Genomic DNA, 17,839 nt, shown 5'->3' on the forward strand with positions numbered 1-17,839 from the left:
AGTGTTCTCTGCCAGGTTGGCAGGAAAACGACCCAGAGGAAGACCAAGATATAGGTGGATTGATACAGTACAAAGTGCCTTAGACGATAGAAATATAAGATCTGATAATGTTGGAGTCTTGACAAGTAACAGACTGATTTGGAGGAAAATTGTAGATAGGAAGTTAGTAATGATGTAATTTTTTCATGTAGTACTGTCATATCCTGTACACCCCTTGAGGGTACATGGCAGGAAATTGATGATGATGATGATGATGATACTACATAACTACATATTTTTATATGTGTGGAAAGCTCTTTAAAATCAAACTCTAAAAATTTTAATTAATTCGATTTTTTGTGAAAAATTTTATAAATTTTGTGAGACATTTTTGCCAGGGAACCAGGGTAAACAGCGAAAAATCAGCTACAGGAACAAATCCTAAAACACAACCCAACTCAATATCAGCAGAGTTCAAGATCGGTACTGTCAAAATAAGAAGCCTGAATGGCAAAGAAATGGAGCTAGCTGAGGAATTGGATAAGTATCAGATCTACATAATAGGGATGACTGAAACAGAAAAGACAAAAACTGATGAGATTTTTCTGAGCAATAAATACAAAATGTTATATTCAGGCAATAACAATCAAGGAAAAGACGCAATAGTCATAATATTCAACACTAAATACGAATTCATTCTTCTTGAATGGAAGGCAGTCTCAAGTAGAGTGATGTGGGCAAATATGAGAATGGGGAACTAGACAATGAGATTTATTTGTGCCTGTGGTCCCACAGAAGATTCTACTAAGGTAGAAGTGGAGGATTTTTTTTGAGGCTTTAGAGAAAGCAACTGACACAATGAAAAAGTAAAAGTTGGTTCTTGTTGGGTATCTAAATAGCAAAGTAGGAAATGATTGTCAGACATACAAAAATATTTTGGGAAAATTTGAAGAAAAGAGCAAAGCTAATAATAATGGCAAGCACCTGTTGGATTTCTGCACAGGACATGGACTGGTTATTACTGACACAATGTTCTGACATAAAAATGTGCACAAATTCACATGGAGAGAAGAGGCAAGGAATAAGAAAAGTCACATTGACTATGTTTTGGTCGATAGTGATGTTTTCTCCCTGGTGCAGGACACCAGAGTGTACACAGGATTTGAAATTTGAAGTGATCACTATTTAGTTTGAGCAGAATAAAATTGAATTTCATATTGAAAAGAAGAACATGTAAGAAAGTTTTAAAACGAATAAAAGTTGAGCAGCTCTCAGATGTGAACTGTAGACTAAAATACACAAAGATTATTGAAGAAAAAGTGAAAGAGTTTGAGAACAGGAACCAAGTATTGAAGAAAACCCTGATTGATTCAGCCAGAGAGGCATGTGGTGAGGTTGTCTACAAGGATAGAAAAATCAGAACTCCCTGGTGGACGCAGGAAGTTAAAGAGGCATTGAAGGAAAAGAAGTAAGCATATCAAAAGTTCCTGCAAATAAGTCAGCTTGTGCTCTTAGAAAATATAGAGACAAATGTGAGAAAGCTAAACACTGTTTAAAATTAGCTAAACAAAAGTCATGGAAAGAACATAGAAAATAAATATCAAGAAGGTGGCAAGATATTCTGGAGGTTGTTGATTATGCTCAGAAATGGAAGAAAGAGTGTTGTAAAAGGAATTAGAGATGATAATTATTATTATTATTATTATTATTTGACACCTCCAGGGAGTCCAAAGACTCATTGAGGGAGAGTGTGCCAACAGCATCGAACGATTGGTTCCCTTCCAACTACTAACCGCGCTCAAACTTACTTTGAAAAAATTGCAAAATGAAACAAGCAGTGACAGCACAGGGGTAAAAAACGCTCAACAGGTATACAGTCAGGTACACATATCCATACTTGAAGTAGAAAAAGCCATCAATGGCTAAAATGTGGAAAGGCAGCGGGAATAGATGATATTCAACCAAAAATCTGAAGTATGGAGGTATAAAAGTCTTACAGTGGCTCCACCGCATAGTTCAGAAGGCCTGGACAAAGGGCGAATTCCTGATGATTGGAGTAGAGCTGTCATAGTACCTATATATAAAAAGGGAAATAAAAATGTGAGAATTACAGAGGTAATTCTCACATTTCATCCAGCTTGTTCTTCTTGGTGAAGAAGAACAAGCTGGATTCAGGCCAAATAGAGGCAGGATCAGATCTTCACTTTACAACAAATAGTGGAGAAATCATGGGAATATAACAAAGATCTGTATTTAAGTTTTATAGATCTGGAAAAAGCATATGACAAGGTGCCAAGAGAAAAGCTATTCAAAACACTACAGTTATATGGTTTCAATGGGGCATTATATCAAGCAATACTTAGTCTTTATTTGAGTTTTAAGTCAGCAGTTAGAATTGAAGGAAGTACAGGAAGATGGTTTAATTTTAAATTTGGTGTCATACAAGGATGTACATTATCCCCCCTGTTATTCATTATCTATATGGATCACATTATGAAGGAAAGTGGTATTAAACCTGATATCAAAAATGGAGATGTTAATGTCAGCTCTTTGCTTTATGCGGACGATGTTATACTTCTAAATAAATCCGCTACAAGTCTGCAAGATTCCCTGACTAAATTGAATAACTGTAATAGATATGGTATGAAGGTTAGCAGTAACAAGACAATACAATGAAAATAAGCATAATCACTGGAAATGTGAACTGCATTGTAAATGGAGAACCTGTGGAACTAGTAAAACATTTCAGCTGCTTAGGCAAGGTTTTTAGTGAAGATGGTAAATTAAATATGTAAATAGACTACAGAATCAACAAAGCCAGCATAGTATGAAGTCAATTGAATAAATTCATATGTAATAAGAGAGCAATTAGTCAGAACACTAAATTAGCTGTACACAAGACAGTGTTCAAACCAGTTTTAACTTATGGATCTGAAAGCTGGGTCAGAAGTAAAACACTTCACCAAAGACTAGAGACTGTAGATACCAGATTCCTGAGAAAGATTAGTGGCACGAACAGATGGCATCAATGGCAATATCATATTAAAAACGAGGATATTAGGAAAGAACTTGACATTGTCATCATCCAGGAATGCATTAGCAGAGCTAATCTCAGGTGGTATGGTCACTTAAATAGAACGGTGAGGAAAGATTAGCAAAACAAGTATTCTCTGCCAGGTTGGCAGTAAAAAGACCCAGAGAAAGACCAAAATATAGGTGGATTGATACAGTAAAAAGTGCCTTACACCAGTTGTCTCAAACTGGTGGGCCGCATACAGCCCCTGAAGCAATTTTACATGGTCTGCAAATACATTTCAATTATGTATTTGTTGTAAATACGGTGCTTATAGTTTTAGAGACATAGAGATATGGACTGAGCCTATGTGCGCATAAGCTCAGTCCATATCTACAATTTACAATCAGTAAATTTAATTCGCCAGCCGGCAGTTCGTGGCGCTTCAGTATTCTGGTGTTTCCGATGCACAGTTCATTTTGCAATATAGATGGGGACAAACTAACGTACGGCTTACAAAACCTGTTTATTTGTGCTTGTTGTTAGATCTACATTATATCAATACCCATCGTTTAGAATTGTGCATAACTTTTGAGTGTTGCTTTCATACGAAAATTCATCTTGTTGAATTAAAATTGTAAATAAAATTATAATAGTGATTTTAATTAAGAGATTAAACTGCAAGCCATGTCTTTAACAAAGAGTAAAAGAAAAGTGGACGAAGAAGGACGTGTTTTTCAAGATAAATGGAAAATTATGTACTTTTGTGGTGTTGTACACAATAAAATTGTAGGTTTTATTTGTAATAAGGGAATATCAGTTCCAAAAGAATACATTTACGTCTCAATTACGAAACTAATCAAGAAGAAAAATTTGAAAAGTTGGAAGGCAAATTGAGGGAAGAAAAATTAGTTTCTGAAATCTGGCTTATAACTACAACAAAATTTTTTTTTTACTGAAGCAAATAAATCCAGTGAAGCAACAGTTCACGCAAGTTTTGCTCTTGCATACGTCATCGCAAAACGATCGAAACCGTTTACTGATGGCGAATTCCTTAAAGATTGTTTGAATAATTCTGCTGAACTTCTTTTTCCTAACAAACAACAATTATTTAAAAATATTGTTTGTCAGCCAACACGGTAGCATAATGTATTAACGAAATCGGCAGTGATTTATGATGTCAGTTAAAAGAAAAAAGTATAGATTTTGCAGCATTATCAATAGAAGTTGATGAGAGTACGGACATCACAGATATAGCACATCTTTCTGTTTTAGTACGAAGTGTTACTGATGAATTTGAAGTAATTTAGGTTTTCATAGGAATTATTTCCAATAATTCCTATGAAAGGAAAAACTGGTGCACAGGATATTTTTTCTGAAATAAAAACTGTAATAGATAAATATAAATTAAGTTGGGATAAATTGGTTGGATTTGCAAATGATGGTGCAGCTGCTATGTTTGTAAAATTAAGAAATATAGTGAAAGAAGAAAAATTTCAGAATAAATTTTGCACTATACATTGCATTACTTATCAAGAAGCACTTGGTGCCAAAAGTTTGCAGATGGATAATGTTATGGAAACAGTAACTAAAACAGTAAACTTTATCCGTGGACGCGCTCCGAATCATCGAGAATTTGTTGCATTGCTTGAAGAAATTGAAAGTGATATGGAGAAATGATTTATTATAACGTGGTGAGGTGGTTAAGTCGAGGAGCTGTATTAAAACGGTTTTTTGATTTAATAAATGAAATCAAAATTTTCATAACACCAAAAAATTAAAACCATTGATGAGCTACGTAATGATACATGGATAACAGATTTAGTATTTCTTGTTGACTTAGCCAGCCATTTAAATATTCAAAGCTGCAAGGAAAGAATAAACTTATCACTGATAAGTTTATTCTTTGCTTGTATTAAAGCTTTTAAAGTTAAATTGCAATTATGGGAAACACAACTGGAATCAAAAAATTTTGTAGTTTTTCTACATCTTAAATCCTGCCCTATTATTTCAAATGAAAAATCTCAAGAATATGCAAGAAAAATAGCATTATTACGACAAGAATTTGAAGAAACATTTTAATGATTTGGAGTGTGATTTTACATTATTTTCATTACCGTTAAAAACGAACATGAATAATGCACCAGAAAATCTACAAATAGAGTTAAATAATTTACAGTGTGATATAAATCTTATTCAAATTTGAAGATACAGATTTGATTAACTTTTATTCGTACTTGTCAAAAGATAAATACCCTCAGTTACGAATTTTTGCAATAAGAATAATCGCTTTGTTGGGAGTGCATTTATATGTTAACAGTTTTTTTTCGCAGTTGAAAATTAATAAGTCTAAGAAAAGAACCCGATTGACTGATGAGCATCTACAATCCGTGATGAAGATAGTTTCTAGTAATTTTTCTCCAAGGCTACAAACTATCAGAATTGAAATGCCGTCAAGTTGCAATAAAAAATAAAGAATTAAGTAAATTTTTTGGGAAATTCCCGTGCTACTCCTCTTAAACACTATTAATATAATTAACGGCTATTTTAGCCTGTTTTTGTTTAGGAGTGTCCCTTATATTTAATACATTGGCTAACATAACTCAAAAAGGTGTATATATATATTTTAGGGCATTACGGGCGAGTATAGAAGGCAATTATGGCAGAATAAAAAATGTGGAAAGATTTTGTACATACCTTGTTTTCGGTTTTAAAGATGCCTTCTAAATCCAAGCTCTTGCTGAAAGGTTGTATGTAAACGGGGGGGGGGGGGGGGGGGGGGGAACATGGGGATGTGCTTGAGGCACAGAGAAATAAGTTTGGAAACCCGGGTTACTATTAATAATATATATATAAATATATATATATATATTATTTTGTTGTGGGGAGAGGGGGGAAAAAACGTGGAAACTGGGGCAAGGGTTTACGGGGTGTGGACCGTTTCGGTCATCATCTGACCATCGTTGGAACTTTCTGGGAATGACTCCAGGGCTATGTCAAGGCTGCAAGTTGCATCTGCCAAATTTGGGCATTTGTTGTCGCTAAATGGCCAGAGGCATGGCATAATTTGTAAGTTTTGGAACGTCCAACATTCAGAAATTAGGTAACGGCGGTGGACGTTGATAGAATTTCCATTGCATTTTATGGCAATAGTTTCGGATATTCTAAGCATTGTTTCGTTTTCTTGTTTGTCAATGATTATGGCTTTGTCAATTTGGGGGATGTGTTTTAGTTCAAGGGCGTGAGCTGCAATTTCTGTCTTCCCTGTATTCTGTGTTTTGTTTTTCTTTTTGATGTTGCAATGTTTTTTTTGTGTTCAGATATTCCGGAATGGGAATATTGCAATCCCTGAAGTGCTCTTGTAGTCTACTCCATAAGGACCTAATTGTAGAGCCCGTGTAGGTGACGTCACAGTCTTTTTGACAAGGAAATTTGTAGACTACGTTGTGGTGTTCGAATATTTCTTTGTGAGTGAGAGATTTAGTAGGTTTCAGGAGAGTTGCTGATTTTTGGTTTGTGGTGAATACTAGCTTATAGTCCGTGATTTTGAAAATGTATATGTAAGCCTTGTATGTGTTTTGGATGTATGACAATTTGATGACCATACGTGTCGGGAAGTCTGCTTTTGTTATATTATTGTTAAGACGGGATTTTGCCGTATGGTTCGCGTAATTTATTAGATGTGTGGGGTAGTTGCGATTTTTGAAAACCTGTGTTAAATACTTGAGTTCTGTGTTAAGAAAATTGCTGTTTGTTGAGAATTTGTAAGCATTGATAAATTGTGATAGAATGACTGATTTTTTAACGGAATATGGGTGGTATGAATTGAAATGGAGGTAGTTTCCGACATGTGTGGGTTTGTGGAATATCTTCATGGCTATTCTGTTATGGCTTCTGATTAATGTAAAATTTAAGAAATTGATGGATTTGTTCTGTTCTGTTTCCATGGTGAATTGTAGTCTGTTGCTAAAATCATTGAGGGATGTTTGTAAAGCAGAGATGTGTGAGGGTTTGCCAATGTATAGAATATCGTCTACGTATCTGCCATAGAAGGTGATGCCGGGGGGGGAGTAGAAGTGATTCAATGTGTGCCAGGAATAATTCCGCTAGTTGTCCACTGATGTTTTGGCCCATTGGGAGACCGAAAAATTTGAACATAAAAGGAGTTGTTGAATTTAAAGAAGTTGGCGGATATTGTGAGTTTAATCAAACTAATGATGGCATTTGGTGTTAATTTTATGCGTGTGTGTAGGGTGTGGTCCTCAGAGAGTAGTGTGTGTACGATGTCTAAAGTTTTGGGAACATCCACGTTGGTGTATAATGAAGTTGCATCTAGTGAGGAGAGGATGTCATCCTGGGATGGAGTAGTGTTACTTAATTTCCAGAATAGGTCATCTGTATTTTTGATCACACTGGGCCAAAACATCAGTGGACAACTAGCAGAATTATTCCTGGCACACATTGATCAAACCACTACTAACAACGTCTATCTGTATGATCAAAAATACAGATGACCTATTCTGGAAATTAAGCAACACTACTCCATCCCAGGATGACATCCTCACCTCACTAGATGCAACTTCATTATACACCAACGTGGATGTTCCCAAAACTTTAGACATCGTACACACACACACGCACAAAATTAACACCAAATGACATCATTAGTTTGATTAAACTCACAATATCCGCCAACTTCTTTAAATTCAACAACTCCTTTTATGTTCAAATTTTCGGTCTCCCAATGGGCCAAAACATCAGTGGACAACTAGCGGAATTATTCCTGGCACACATTGAATCACTTCTACTTTCCTACCCCCAGCATCACCTTCTATGCCAGACACGTAGACGATATTCTATGCATTGGCAAACCCTCACACATCTCTGCCTTACAAACATCCCTCAACAATTTTAGCAACAGACTACAATTCACCATGGAAACAGAACAAATCCATCAATTTCTTAAATCTTACATTAATCAGAAGCCATAACAGAATAGCCACAAAGATATTCCACAAACCAACACATGTCGGAAACTACCTCCATTTCAATTCATACCACCCATGTTCCGTTAAAAAATCAGTCATTCTATCACAATTTATCAATGCTTACAAATTCTCAACCAACAGCAATTTTCTTAACACAGAACTCAAGTATTTAACACAGGTTTTCAAAAATCGCAACTACCGCACACATCTAATAAATTACGCGAACCATACATCCAAAACACATATAAGGCTTACAAATACATTTTCAAAAACAAGGACTATAAGCTAGTATTCACCACAAACCAAAATTTAGCAACTCTCCTGAAACCTACTAAATCTCTCACTCACAAAGAAATATTCGAACACCACAACGTAGTCTACAAATTTCCTTGTCAAAAAGACTGTGATGTCACCTACACGGGCTCTACAATTAGGGCCTTATGGACTAGACTACAAGAGCACTTCAGGGATTGCAATATTCCCATTCCAGAATATCTGAACACAAAAAAACATTGCAACATCAAAAAAAAAAAAAAAACACAGAATACGGGGAAGACAGAAATTGCAGCTCACGCCCTTGAACTAAAACACATCCCCCAAATTGACAAAGCCATAATCATTGACAAACAAGAAAACGAAACAATGCTTAGAATATCCGAAACTATTGCCATAAAATGCGATGGAAATTCTATCAACGTCCACCGCCTAATTTTACCTAATTTCCGAATGTTGGACGTTCCAAAACTTACAAATTAAGCCACGCCTCCAGCCATTTAGCGACAACAAATGCCCAAATTTGGCAGATGCAACTTGCAGCCTTGACATAGCCCTACAGTCATTCCCACAAAGTTCCGACGATGGTCAGACGATGACCGAAACGGTCCACACCCTGTAAATCCTTGCCCCAGTTTCCACATAAGGATACCCTTCCCCTTCGTTTTTCCCCCCTCTCCCCACAACAAAATAATATATGTATATATATATATATTTATATATATATTATTAATAGTAACCTGGGTTTCCAAACTTATTTCCCCGTGCCTCAAGCACATCCCCATGTTCTTTCCCTCTTCCCCCCCTGTTTACATACAACCTTTCAGCAAGAGCTTGGATTTAGAAGGCATCTTTAAAACCGAAAACAAGGTATGTACAAAATCTTTCCACGTTTTTTATTCTGCCATAATTGCCTTCTATACTCGCCCATAATGCCCTAAAATATATATATATACCCTTTCTCAGTTATGGTAGCCAATGTATTAAATATAAGGGACACTCCTAAACAAAAACAGGCTAAAATAGCCGTTAATTATATTAAAGAAATAAAGAAGTTTATAATTATTTACATACAAACATATGTATTTTTTCTGTATGTGTCGAAGAAAAATTTAATAAATAAAAGAAAGAGAATAGGTGGTCATTATTTATTCTCAAGTTATAATTGTTATAAAAGGGTTTCATAATTATAGAGGTTATAAAAGGGTTTCATAATTATAGAGGTTATAAAGGGGTGGTATCCATACATTAGGGGCAAGTATGGTTTAATATATATATATATATATTCACTCTCATTTTGTTAAAAAAAAAATTCCGGCCCATCAGCTGCTTTCACATCATGCATTCGGCCCACATGCAATTTGAGTTTGTGACCACTGCCTTAGACAATAGAAATATAAGATCTGATAATGTTGGAGTCTTGACAAGTAACAGACTAATTTGTAGGAAAATTGTAGATAGGAAATTAGTAATGATGTAAATTTTCATGTAGTACTGTATACCCTTAAGATACGTTACAAGAATTCTATGATGATGAAAGAAGAATGCGTAAAAAAGTTAATGTTGAACAGCTTTCATGTGTGAACTGTAAACTCAAATACACAAACATTATTCAAGAAAAAATGAGAATTTCAAAACAAGAGCCAAACCCAAGACAGCCATTAGTAAACTTTTAAGAAGGCAGTGATTCATTCAAACAGAGGGGCATGTGGTGAAGTAATCTGCAAGGATTGAAAAATCAGGACCCCATGGTGGACTCAGGAAATTAAAGAGGCTTTCAAGGAAAAGAATACTCCTTTGCACTCATTCCATTGTATCAGAATCATCATGGAAACCAGGAGACCAGACCTGCACATAATAATCCAAGTGAGGTCTTATCAAAGATTTATAAAGAGGCAAAATGACTTCCTTTTCTTTACATGTCAAAGTTCGTTTCAGCATTGCAGTTACCTTTTGAGTTGTATTTGCAATAATTACTATATGGTCCTTAAACTTCAACATCCTATGTACTAAAACTCCAAGATCCCTAGCCTGATCAGTTTCTTTTAGCATAATCCCACCAATATAGTATCACATTGGATATCTAATCACTTACGGACTTTATGGATGGGGATCAGACATGGGGACCATTGATGTCCATAATGTGAGCAACATTGTCTAGTCTCTTTTGACTAAAGGTGAGTTAGCCAGTCTAACTCACCTGGTATGGAGGTAGAGGGTTCTTTCACACCTGGAAACTCAAGTTTTTTAGTCCCTCAAAACAGGCAAACCAGCCCTGTGAACACCGTGGAGATTACAATCATAAATACTTGCCCTTAGAGGATACAGCAAAGGAGTAACAAGCCGGCTGCATTAATTCATTGTAAACCCATCCTAAGGAACGGATCAGAAAGGAAGGAAGGATATCTAATCACACTGAAGTGTGTGACTTTACATTTACTAACATTAAACTGCTAGCTATTTTCACATGCCCACAGTTCCAGCCTATTCAAATCATTTGGCAAGTGTTGCATATCAACCGCATTCCAGTTTACCCTGACTATCTTTGCATTATTAGCAAATAGCTGTATGTTATCTGTCAAATCCTTCCCAACGTCATTAATGTACAGATTGAATAACAGTGGACCAAGGACTAATCCTTGTGGTTCACCATTGGTTACCTTATATCCCTCATATGCCACTTTATAATATCTGAGAGTCAGCCATCTCCTCTTAGCCACATTAATATTTTATAATCCAATACCATGTTTTCCAATTTATGCAACAGTTCCATGGTATAGCCATTCTCTTTGTATAACTCAGTGGTAACATTTTTATAGAATGTGAACAAGTTGTTCAAACATATGACCCCCCCCCTTTAGTAAACCCATGCTTTCCATCGAAAAGTCCAGATTCTCTGTCTCAATCCATTTCTGAATACAAGCCCTAACTAACTTTTCCAAAATCACAACTCCAGAGATACTGATATGTCAGTCTTTGCACCACTCTTGTGTATTAGGATTACTATATATTCTTTCCACTCCTGTGGAATCTTCCCTGTCCTGAGACTCAAATTATATAACCTGGTTAAAAGTATAGCCAATTTGGTTGAACAGTCTTTCAGCACCTGTGCTGATACCCCATCAGTCCCTATTGCGGAATTCTTATTCAGTTTGTACAACAGCTGTAATACCTCCTCCTCATACACCTGGGTTTCTTCATCCAGTGAAGTGGTAGCAGTGAGTGCAATGTTGCATACATCAGGTTGATAGCTTTTAGCAAAATGGGCACTCATTAGTTGAACAACCTCTTCTACATATATTATCCTCACTAAATCTGCATTCAGTCAAGTTCTTCTTTCTTTTACTTGCAGCATAATGATAGAATTCTTTTGGGTTGTCTTTAGCTTGTAGAGGAAGTTTCTTTTCATACTCAGACTCTTCTGGCCTGCTCCTTATAATTTTTCATAGCTGATATCATCCCATTCTTACAAATCTCTTGCTTAATAAGATTACACATCCATTTCACTCCTATCCTATTTATTCTTTGAATTCTATGAATGCTTCCCCATTTTGTATCAGTATCTTCCCATCCAACATACTCCTCAGTCAGCTATAATTATTCATAATCTTACTCACTTCCCAAGTGAGTACCGTGTGATCACTGTCATTAACCGGAGGCAGAATAGTTACATCTTTAACTGAACCCCCCCCCCCGACATTATAATCAAATCTAACACTCTTTGACCTCGAGTTTTTGCATCACAGGCTGCTTGAGAAACATATCCCATGACAGCTCAACTTCCAAGTTTCATTCTTCTCATGAGATTTTACTGCTACCCAATCAGTATTTGGATAATTAAAGTCTCCTGCTATGATTACTCTTTCTGCACCCAACATCTTTATTTCGTGATGCATTTCTTCATCAGTAACAACCAATTCATTAAGTCTGTAACAGCAGCTCATCATGTATTTGATCTTGTTAGATTCCACCTCACACCAGATGGCTTCAGATTAATGCCACATAAAAAAACTGTTACTAGTATTACAGTCCCAGGTCTCATTGCTAACTGGATTCAAGTCATCCAATGTCATTAGCAGCATACCCTCTCCACTCTTATCCTGTCTATCTTTTCTAAAAATACTGATCCTTTACATTTAATACCAGTTAGTATATCTTCTAATAACTATATTTCTCTAATGCCTACAGTCTGAGGTCTCAGTGTTGACCAGGGCAACAAACTCTATCCCTTTTTTGATACTCTTAGCATTTGTGTACAGAAATAATAAGCTATCTGCATGACACAGTTAGCAACTTGTTGGTGTAGTATAAAATTTTATTCAAAAACTCCAGCATTATGTGGACGTTATCAGAGAGAAGACTGTTAACTATGTTCAAAATATGAATCACAATAATTAGTCATAAATCATGCGTATACTAGCTTATGTCTCAGTCACACAGCTCAAGAACATGATTACAATATTAGAGTAGAAAGAAAAAATTGTACAAAGTTGCATATATAAAAAATAATTTTTAAATAATTATTATTAAAAAATGTCCGCGCGGTTAGCCTAGTGGCTTTGCGCTTCGCAACCATATGCCTGGGGAAGGAGTGTCCTAGGTTCGATTCCCGTCCACGACGTGAGGAGCTTAAGGATCTTCCTCAGCCATAGCCAAGTTAGCCGGTCTTGGGCGTGGGCAGCAGGGTTTTTTCCACCAGTTTATCTGAGGTTTTTCATCCCGCAAGCAGGCAAACTGGCCCCGTGAACACACGGGTTACAGTCATAAATACTTACGGCAAGGAAGGCAACGGGAAACCACCTTGCTTATAATCATCTCTCCCTAGAATGGTAGCATATAGCTACCCTCCCACGGCCGTATGGCAGATGGGAACCAGAAGATTATTAAAAAAATTTTGAACAATTAATAGTGATCAATTCCCAAAACTGAGTTTGGCATGCAGTCTGATCGGTTTAGGTTTGGATGATTCATAGTGTTCCACATGTTGTGAGGAAAAGACGGTCAAATTTGAACTTGCTGGAATGAAGAAGTTTTGTTTGGTTCCAAAGAACTCTGTGCCTAGTGTCAATAGCATGTGAAGCAAGGCCAGACATGTTGGATTCCAAAAATGTAATACAGTCTCAAAGTTCTTCAATTCTAATTGAGGCAGAATGGCCTCTCTGTCCAAAAAGCAAAGATAACATGAGCTGGGTACTTGATAAGACACCTGGTTAAGGAAAGAAGTGGTAATATTATCCTTTGTAGATGGGAAGAAGGAAGATAGCTTTTGAGTTGGTTTGAAGGAAGTGTATAGGTTGAATTTATGAAGAATCTGTGCAGTTTGTTCTGAAGTTCCTTTATGGTTGGGTATTGAAATTCTTCTCACAGTGGATTGTAGTCTGGTAGAAGAATGATAAGTATCAATAATTTTTTGAATGTTAGTTTTGTTGTGTCCATTACACATCAGATTGCTTTTAATTTTATTCAGTTCATCCAACAAAAGGGAACCAGAAAAACAGATTGTGTGAGTTCTATGCACAAGCCTCTTGGTAATGCCCATCTTCTGTGATGAATGATGGTGGGAGGATGAGTGAATGTATCTGCCAGTAAAATGTTGCCTTCCGATAAACTGAAATTAAGATATCCAAAAAAAGGATAGTTGGGTATTCACATTCAATAGTGAATTTGATATAGGAGTACAAGGAGGTTTTTCTCTAGGAAATGAAGAACATAATTCTCAGAGTGGACCAGACTGCAAATACATCATCAATAAAATGTATTCATATGCTAGGTTGATGAAATAGTACTGCCCATTGCTATTCCTTCAATTTGTTTGAACAACTTGTTATGCCATGTAAAATAGCTTGCAATTGATGCTGAATTTAAATAGGTTAACAGTATCTTCTGGGAAATCAGATTGTAAAAAATGAAGTCTCTTGTAGCGGTGTGTTGATGAATAGGAAGACTACATCAAAAGAAACCATAATCTCGTTATTAGACAGATGTAGATCTTTTATTTTCTCTCTAAAGTCGATACTGTTTTGATATAAGAGCTGATGTGGCCAGAGAGATTTCAAAGATGACAAGAGAGATGTTTTACAAGGTGGTAAGTGGGGGAGCCAATAGAGCTGTCTATTGAGTGTAGTTGGTTGCCATCTTTATTTGTTTTAATAAAACCATAGAGACGAGGTGTACAGGTATGATGAATTCGTAACCTCTGAACAATAGTGGTGTTGGATCCTACTTCTTAATTTATACTTTGGATCCGACATTTTAGTCACTATGATGTTCTTAAATAAAATTATAAGTTGCTAGTTGATTTCTAATTCAATATAGAGAAAATTTATATTTATAGACTGCACCACTCTATATCTGAATTAGTTCAAGAATTGAAGAAAAACCAACTCACAACTATCCTCTTTTATATGATGTTATTATATATACTGGCCGAGTATATTTAGCTTACTTAATTTTCCCGCTTTGGTTCGAATATTTTATGAATGGGTGCAGTAAAAGAGATTCAGGCAAAACACAACTTTAGATTAACAAAAACAAATATTTAATTTTATAATCAAAAATTATACACTCGAGATTAAATCACTAAGTAAGTTATTGGAAACACTTCAGCCTTTCCTATAATACTGTCATACAAACTCTGACAATGGTAAATTTGTCATCTCTGATACAGTCTTCTCACAGTTCCTTAAGTTCCAAAATACAATAAAATCGCAGTAACACCGCTTTACAAGCAAACACTTTTAAATTTTCACTTCAGTTAATCTTCGCGATAGTTACTGTTAACATAAGGAAATTCTAGGATGAAACTCACACACTTCTCTGTACAGAGATATTAAGGTTGGAATAATCTTACTGATAATCTTTTCTTCTTCATTTACTTATACGTAAACACTTTTTATAACTGTAAACACTTTGAACAGTAAACGGCACTCATTAAAATAATTCTTCTAAGTAATAACTGAATTAATCATCGGTCACAATACACATAAACAAACGTTGTTGTATAAAGTACTACCAATCACTCATGAAATAAAGCAATACAATAATTCCTTAACTTTAGGTTTTATATGCACAGTTGTTCATTCCTCCGGCATTCAATTAATTGTTTAGGCAATATATTTCTAAGCACAGCTAACGGTAAACCTCAATTTTACAGCCTCTACTATAATTTAGTAACTTCGTGCTTTGCTTCAAGGTTCTGTATGTCTTTGAAAGGTCGGCCCTGAAATTGAATCTCAATACAAATATCGCTAGTCTATTTAGTAGACACTCAGCTGTCTTCCGTAGCTATAATTGTTATTCTACAACTTATTAGCTAACCGCCTCTCAACTAGTAGACTTTATTTAGCTACTTGAGTGACTTGCCGACTCGCTATTATCGCACTGTGATTCCCGAATGCCCGATTCCAACCTAATGCCAGTCTCTCTCTAATAAATCTCTAATCTCCTAACTAATTAATAATTCCGGCGTTCGTCGCTTATATATCGTTTTTCCCCCTAAATTGCTTACGTCATTTCTTTCTAAAACTCTTATCAATAAACCTCACGTGGTGTTCCAAAATGTGCTCGCTCAGTTACATACATTTCCATGACAACCAAACAAAATATAATAAAATTGAGGTATTGCATAACGTTAAACTTTCACAAACAGGAATAAATAAGGAATATTTACATTTCAAATAATACGCAGTTAATTTATCAAATACAAATTCTTATAATATTAACATAGTAATAAATAAAATAGCTTAATAATATTTAATACAGTCTTTTCATTATTAATACATATCTTGATTAAATAATTAAATATTAAATAAAGTTAAAGGTAGTTATGTGAATATTAATTTGTAAAATAAGTTGTTTACATTAAATAATATTTACAAGTCTAGCCTTTGTGATAGAAGATCATGTTGGATTCTGAAGCAAATAATAATTACTCTAATCTCTACATAATCAGAATCCAACAGTGGCACTCACAATTATACATTGTCTAATAATTGAATTTATTAAATTCTATGTATTTTTTGTTACATGTGTACATGTGTAAGTCGTGAAAGCTATAAGTAGTAGAAATATGTATGATTTGTTGTAAATATTCATAGCTGGTTAAAATAAATTTATAATTTCTTTTTGGTTAAGAGTAGATTCTACTTTTTTATCGTCTTACAGTAATTGTCAACGTATAAATCCATTTATTATCCTGATAATATACTCTTGATAATAAAGAATTACATCCATACATAGTACAAAAATTTTCAACTGATTATTTTTTTATTTTTTATCAGACTCGCATGCAAAAAGATTTTAAGACCTATAGCAAATCATGCCTTGTGTGGATAAGAAGAAAGAAGGAATCTGTTGTTGTGCTTCATGAACCATTGAAAATTGCAGTCTAGAGAAGAGAGAGTTTCAAAGAACAGAAGTATATGGAATGAAATTAGAGAAAGAAATTGGTTCAGTAAATGTAGAGCTGGATGATAAGTGGATTTTGAGTGGTGATGGCTCTTGTTATTATAGTCTTGGAAGAAAGAGCAGGGATGATGATGCCCAGTTCTGCAGAACATCGTCTGAGAAAGTGATTGGATGAATCAATCTATAAGAGGGCTCACCAGTTCATTTGGACTGCCCTCTTCTGTAAACTATCATAGAGTGGTTCCATGTGCACCACTCCAAATATGTGAGTAGTATTCATATTCCATAGTCCTGATAGATTTATACAGTATTAGAAGTTGTACAGGTAAGAAGTAGGTGGCATCTTGAGTGGAAAAGTGCCCTAAATGAAATGTGTTTGTGCCAGGAAAAGCTGGAAGTATGATTTAACCCATGAAGAGAAATTTGATTGTTTGAAGATCTGGGTGTTAGCAGAAGCAAGGGGAAGTGATGCAAGATATTTATTGCAAGAAATCAGAAATGGGGAGCAGTTATTTGAGGGATTAAGGTTAAATGTCAGAATTAGATAGTGTAATTGATTTGTATTATCATTGAATAGTAATTTCAGAGTTAATTTTTTTTTTCTCTTTTTCATGCTAAAAACCTTATTTTATTCAACAGGCACATCTTTGAAAGAGTTATCACCTTGAAATTGCCAGTAAAAAAGATGAAATTAATTTTTCAGAGGTACTTGAAAATTGAGCAGGAGCATGGTACAGAAGAAACTGTAAATAATGTAAAAAGAAAAGCTTTGGAATATGTTGAATCTAAAACGTAGCAGAGATCTCATTGTAAATATCTAAACACTGTATTTTTATAGGAATATTTTCATTGCTTTCTATTGTATATGTAATCCTTTTTTTTGTCATTAGCTGAATCTAAAGCCTACCTATGTAATACATCCCATTGTAATTATTTAAATTAAATACTTTATTTTTATAGGAATAACATGATTTCTTTATTATTGTATACATAATATTCTTTATTAACAAAGTAAAAATTCAAACCTCCAGTATCAAAAAACTTGATAAAATTGTTGACTCAATTGTGTGCCTGTTGCAGAGAACAGACAGAAAGGTCTGTTTCTGAAAAATCTAAAATTTGCACTTAACATTTTCTGCCACAATGCCTGTCATTCTTATGCTTGATCAAATAATCAGGA

General features: G+C 35.1%; 1 protein-coding gene across 2 annotated transcripts in view; it reads left to right on the top strand.

The window, feature by feature from the left end:
* The window catches only part of Rrp5 (Ribosomal RNA Processing 5), a 681,802-nt gene extending 664,193 nt beyond the window's left edge, over positions 1-17,609 (top strand). For both annotated transcript variants that reach the window (XM_090392300.1, XM_090392301.1), the window contains one exon: positions 17,299-17,609. In XM_090392300.1, coding sequence (XP_090248426.1) covers positions 17,299-17,455 — 157 coding nt within the window. In that variant the 3' untranslated portion in view covers positions 17,456-17,609. The remainder of the gene's footprint in view (positions 1-17,298) is intronic.
* The last annotated feature ends 230 nt before the right edge of the window (positions 17,610-17,839 follow it).

The sequence above is a fragment of the Typopeltis vanoorti genome, chromosome 5 (genome assembly GCF_054136105.1).
Source record: "Typopeltis vanoorti isolate ZY-2024b chromosome 5, IOZ_Tvanoo_1.0, whole genome shotgun sequence".
Lineage (NCBI taxonomy): Eukaryota > Metazoa > Arthropoda > Arachnida > Uropygi > Thelyphonidae > Typopeltis > Typopeltis vanoorti.